The sequence below is a fragment of the Sander lucioperca genome, chromosome 17 (assembly GCF_008315115.2).
Source record: "Sander lucioperca isolate FBNREF2018 chromosome 17, SLUC_FBN_1.2, whole genome shotgun sequence".
Lineage (NCBI taxonomy): Eukaryota > Metazoa > Chordata > Actinopteri > Perciformes > Percidae > Sander > Sander lucioperca.
Genome location: NC_050189.1, coordinates 29255257 through 29261256, shown reverse-complemented (window position 1 = coordinate 29261256; position 6000 = coordinate 29255257). Strand labels below are relative to the sequence as shown.

The 6000-nt window shown below is 42.6% G+C and overlaps 2 protein-coding genes across 8 annotated transcripts in view; both read left to right on the top strand.

The window, feature by feature from the left end:
- Positions 1-2048, top strand: part of mblac1 (metallo-beta-lactamase domain containing 1) — a 12821-nt gene extending 10773 nt beyond the window's left edge. The window contains exon 3 of the transcript XR_004101522.2: positions 2017-2048. The gene's annotated coding sequence lies outside the window, so the exon portion shown is untranslated. The remainder of the gene's footprint in view (positions 1-2016) is intronic.
- The window catches only part of LOC116036063 (nuclear factor 7, brain-like), a 10399-nt gene extending 4847 nt beyond the window's left edge, over positions 1-5552 (top strand). For 2 of the 7 annotated variants that reach the window (XM_035993755.1, XM_031279507.2), the window contains 4 exons: positions 1888-2016; positions 2819-2903; positions 3303-3329; positions 3450-4138. In XM_035993755.1, the coding sequence (XP_035849648.1) occupies positions 1888-2016; positions 2819-2903; positions 3303-3329; positions 3450-3982 (774 nt within the window). In that variant the 3' untranslated portion in view covers positions 3983-4138. Of the gene's footprint in view, positions 1-1663; positions 1799-1887; positions 2017-2818; positions 2904-3302; positions 3330-3449; positions 4140-4168 lie in introns of those variants that run through there. The other 5 variants (XM_035993754.1, XM_031279503.2, XM_031279505.2 and 2 more) reach the window with 5 other exon arrangements.
- The last annotated feature ends 448 nt before the right edge of the window (positions 5553-6000 follow it).

Sequence of the window (6000 nt, the reverse complement as noted above, 5' to 3'; positions counted from 1 at the left end):
TTTCACATCAAGGGGCCCTAAACTAACATAAATTAAACCACGGACCCCCATTTGGTAAGATTTCTATCAAATAGCATTTTTGCTCTTAAATGTTTTATTACATACAGTATATAAAACACATGACCAAAAGTGTCAGGTTACCTATGGATGGATAGAGTTTTGTGAAAATAATGATCCCCCTTTTGCTGGGGCCCCCCTGCAACTCCATCAAGAACCCCTGGGGGAAAACACAAGACTGTCACCCAGTGTCCTGTTAGTACTACTTAAAGGAACACGCCGACTTATTGGGACTTTAGCTCATTCCCCGTATCCCCCAGAGTTAGATAAGTCCATACATACCCTTCTCATCTCCGTGCGTGTTGTAACTCTGTCTGACGCACCCACCGCTAGCCTAGCTTAGCACAGATCCTGGAGGTAACCGGCTCCATCTAGCCTCCTGCTCCCAATAAGTGACAAAATAACACCAACATGTTCCTATTTGTATGTTGTGATTTGTATAGTCACAGCGTGTACAAATAACAAGGTCACATGAGACACAGCCATCTTCTAACTGTATACATACTGGGAACTATATTCTCAGAAGGCGAAGCAGTGCTACTCGGGCGGAGTGATTAGCGCAACACCTGAAAAGCACCGTTGTTACTCTCTGCTCCTCACCACGGGGCTCCTCAGGTGCTGCGAGTAAATCACTCCACCCAAGTAGTAGAAGTAGCAGTGCTTTGCCTCTGAGAATGTAAAGTAATGTATGAATGTAATGAATGTAAATAGGAAAATGTTGGTGTTATTTTGTCACTTATTGGGAGAAGTAGGCTAGTTGGAGCCGGTTACCTCCAGGATCTCTGCTAAGCTAGGCTAGCGGTGGGTGCGTCAGACAGAGTTACGACACCCACGGAGATGAGAAGGGTATGTATGGACTTCTCTAACTCTGGGGGAGACGGTGAATAAGACAAAGTCCCAATAAGTCGCCGTGTTCCTTTAAGGACACCAGTGCTTTAATCCAAACCACAATCTTTTTTCGCTGCATAACCGGTAATAACTGGTAACCTTTTGTCGGCAAAACTCAACTGCAACGGCCTCTGAAAGGACCGTAAGTGTATGAAAACAGATGACCTAAAGTGTTGCCAGCGTGTTACCTATGGATGGATGGATGGAATTATAGTGAAAATAATCATTCCCCTTTTGGCCCCCACTTTGGGAACCACTGATATAGCACATTTATTGCTATATGCACCACATTGACTGCCGCGGTACAAGAGCGTTGTGGTCCACGTAGGGTCATTAAACACAAGGCTTTCACGCCGTGGAGCAGAGTTCGTGTCCTGGGGAAAAAACAAGACTTCCACCCAGGCAACGCGTGTATGTCTCCCCCCGGAGTACTACTTAATTTGGTGCCTAAACTTAACTGTCGACGCCGCATGACGGTCACCTTCTGTCGGCTAAACTCAACTGCAACGGCCGCTGAAACGACCGCAACCTCACGGTGTTCTGTGCGTACCCATCTCACATTAACCTTTTCTCGGCTAAAATGAACTGTACAGACCGCTAAACGTCATCGTATGATACGTTTTCGTAGGATGTCATACGAACCCGTTCATGAGAATACGTTGATTAATCATGATAATGCGTGTTAACAACTGTTGTTCTCGATTCATTCTATTCCCAGGTTAAAAAGAAAACCGAGCCAACAGATGGAAAGACAAGAAGAAGAGATGAGCCAGGAAAGAAAGAGAAAACAGAGCTGGAAAAACACAATGGGAAGCTCCAGCAGTGGGCAGTGGAGCTGAAGAATCTCAAAGAGGTATGTGTGTGTGTGTGTGTGTGTAAGAGAAATGAAATCTTCTCAAACCAAAGCTCAGTCCTGAAAACGCTCTGCGTGTGTGTCACCAGGCCAACGGTGTGTCTGACGAGGAACTGAAGAAGCTGCTGTATCCCCGAGGACTTAAAGAGTCGAGGATGGCCGCCATCCTTCCACTGCTGGAGTTTGTGGCTTGGGCCCTGTTATCAGAGGATACTGAGGTGTGTGTGTGTGTGTGTGTGTGTGTGTGTGTGTGCGTGCGCTTGTTTTACTATATTCGTGGGGTCCAAAAACCGGGGAATACAGTATACTTGTGGGGTCTGCACAGCCTTGTGGGGCCCAAAATGCTGGACCCCACAAGGTTAAAGGGCTGTTTGAGGGTTAAGACTTGGTTTTAGGATTAGGGTTAGAATTAGGTTATGGTTAGGGTGAGGGTAAGGGTTAAGGTTAGGCATTTAGTTGTGATGGTTAAGGTTAGGGTAAGGGGCTAGGGAATGCATTATGTCAATGACGGGTCCCCACAAAGATAGTGAAACATGTGTGTGTGTGTGTGTGTGTGTGTGTGTGTGTGTGTGTATGTGTCTGTGTGACTGTTTGCTGTGTGTGTGTATCTCTGTGTCTGTGTGACTGTTTGCTGTGTGTGTGTGTGTGTGTGTGTGTGTGTGTGTGTGTGTGTCAGTGTGTGTGCTTTAGGCATCTGTGGAACCATGAGCCAACTTTGCTTGTGATTCCTGGGCAGATAGATTCTGAGAACTGTTTGTTTGAGAAAATACAGTATCTTCGGTTGAAATCTAACTGTGTTACTCCTCCTTTAACCTGAAAAAAGAAACTGTCTTCCCAATTTACATGGTTGGTTCTGCCGTCAAGTTACTGCTAAAAGTGAGGAACAATCTCTCAGTGTGTCATACTGAACTTTTAGAAATGAAGACTTCACAAATGAAGACTTCAAAAGGGTTTCTTTTTTTGACACGGGAAGACAATATTGTTTTTAATGAATTCCTATTGATGAATATGACCCTGCAGGAGGCTGTATCCATGCTGTGGCTGCCAACCAAACAAAAGGCCTGGAGGACAGGAACTGGAAGCCCCAGATACATACCTAACTCAGGTGACTCAGCTGCTTTGGAAAATCCCTAAATTATGTGTGAATGGTGAATGGTTCCTGTACTTTAAGTGCTTTGAGTAGTCGTTAAGACTAGAAAAGCGCGTTATTTTTGCGTTTCCTTTGTAAATAGTTGTGGGTTAAGAGATTGTAGGTGCAGCGACCTGTTAACTTCGGTGAATTGAGGCTCAGGCAAATATGAAAAATAAAGATTACATTTTTAAATTTTACTGTCTTTGCCATTTGTTGCAATAAATGGATCGATCTATGACATGAGTGTTCCTGACTGAATTTACTATAGTGTCAGCATTATGGCTGATTACGTGCAAAATAATCATAGACCAGGATTGGAACCCAGGAAGAAAATCCTGCATACTTATGATACAATATTGTATTGTTTTTCAGTGTGGCAGTGGATTCGGAGTGCCTCAGGTAATCCTAATTTATAAATTATGAATAATCTAAAGAACAGAAAATAATGAAAAAAGAAATGCTGCTTGCTACTACCAGCACTGCTACTGCTATAACAATAGTCCTGTATTTGAATCCTAGTGTCTGTCCGTTTGGACGCCAGCACCTGCCCTTCCTGGCTGGCTGTGTCCCCCGACCGCCTGCAGTTACAGGGGGCAGCGGGGCGCACAGCTGCTCCCTCCAACAACAGCGGACGTTTAGCGGAGTGGCCCTGTGTGCTGGGAGACACCGTCATCACTACAGGGAGACACTACTGGGAGGTGGAGGTGTCCCCCAGCGGTACCTGGAGAATAGGTGTGATGTCAGAGTCTGCCAGGGAACAAAGGTCCCCCATGTCGCCCGGGAGAGGATACTGGACACTGTGGAAGGGCTCCAGTTTTTGGGCGTGCACCGAGGAGCCCACTAAGCTGCAGAAGGCGGCTCTGCCCCGACTGATCGGGGTGTATGTGGATGTTGGGGAGGGCCAGGTGTCTTTCTATGATGTCGATCGAAAGGTTCACATTTATACTTTCTCTGATACCTTCAAACACAGTCTAATCCCTCTGTTTGGCTACCTGAATGGGAACACTCGCCTTAAAATCAGACCAGCACAGATGTCAGACAAAAAGATGTAATAATAGGTCTCTGACTAAATCATGTTGGTCGTAGAATAAGAATATGGTGGGGCAGTTAAGCATAGTATTTGTGCGTTCTGTAAAAAAAGCAACCCAGTTGACACAGATTTATGTAGGTCTCATTTTGAAAGCATTTGGGTGCAGGGCCTGAAATGAACACTTGACCATGCGCCAAATGTGGGTGAATTTTGCCATTGGCGGCCTACCTGCCACGTTGGCACGTAGCCAATGAGAATTGAGTGATTCATCAGTTGTTATTTTGCCACTGTTGTTTTGTCACATTTCAACCAAGTCTGCCATTTCCTTGGCCTCCATTTGAGCTAAAAAAAATGTGGTGGCACATTACTGGGGTGAAGAGGCCGGCCGAAACGAGCAAGCAACAATGAGATGAGGATGAATTAAAGAAAAGTAAAAGAAGATGATTTTTAATGCCGAGTGGACAGTTGGCGACAACAGCAAGCAGCACTTAAATGTGTTTTCTTAACAAGTTCAAGAACGATGCTCGTGCGTTTCGTGTATTTCACCTTTATGAGGCAAAAGAGAAATTGCCTTAAAAAGCCTGTGTGGCAGGTGGATTACAAATAAAATCTGGTATTTATCTATGGGGAAAAGCAGACATTTCCAAAATGCAGTACCAATAACTTAATTCGAGTTAAGTTTAAATTAGAGTGAATTTGACTAATGGCGGACAAGCACTATTTTCTGAATGATCCAGGCATCTGGATTTTGAGTTTAGTTTCACGATGCAGGGATATTCCTAGAGCAGAACTCCTAAGATCACAATAGATTAACACAGACTTTTTTAGCAATTTTTTTTAGGGGTGCCCTAGGGGAGATGTTAGCCCTAAAAAGGGCTAACATCTCCCCTGTCTCGCCATGAGAACACGAGCCTTGGGTGGTTGAAAGTTCAGGAAAAAGTATGCCAGATCATTTTGTTCATAGTACAAAATATTGTACATGGGGCTGTCCCTCAATACCTAAACAATTTTTTGTTTCTGATTTTGCTCCTCCCAGGTTTAGGAATAACCTAAGGGAAGGAAACTTTATACATGACAGTAAATCTGTGGAATAGATTGCCAGCAATTCACAGTATAGGATATTATGTTGGAACATGTTTTATTCATTAAGAATATTGAGAACACCGGTGATGACGGGATTGCATTGTGTATTATTATTGTCTTTGATTAATGTGTTTATGGTGTTGTATTGGCCACGTTAGATTTGCCGTCTAACCCACTCCTGTACACCGAACATCACCTGGAACCACAATGGAAATAAGTAATATCATAATTTACATATTTTTTTGTGTTATCCTGATTTTTCCTGTCATGTAAGCACTGGCTTACTGGCCCTGTCTGAACAGGTGTATTTTTTTGGGAATGAAATTGTCTTATAAAATCAATCAATTAATCACTACTTTACGTTGATGAGTAGTTTAAATATAATGGATTTAAATTCTGAATATTTACTTGAATTACTTTATTATTTTTTTGTAATCTTTTTTCATTTACTGCACTTTTGAATGTATGCACATGTATGTTACATTAAATAAAAATGATATCAAAAACAAGTTTTTTCCATCTTGTTGTTCAGAAACACACACACAGTTCCACACATTCTCAATGAATGTCTTATAGCATTTTTATTTATTCTAATAGTCTAAATATACTTATTCCATAACATAACATCATAACATCCCAGGTATCTTGGGTCATATAGCCTGAGGGGCGGGGTACACACTGGACAGGTCTATCACACACACAGAGGTATAATTGACATTCTGGGCGAAGATTTTTGTTGCTTTTTTTTTTTTACTTTTTTTCGTTGCATTTTCAAAGATTTAGTCGCTTTTTCCATGATTGTTGTCGCTTTTTTCAACGTTTCTGCGCTTTTTTCGAGGTTTGTTGCTTCTTTCAAGGTTTTTGTCGCCTTTCTTGAGGGTTTTTTTGAAATTCGACATTTTTGTCGCCTTTCTGGAGTTTTTTTTCGAAGTTTTTGTTGCTTCTTTTTGAGTTTTT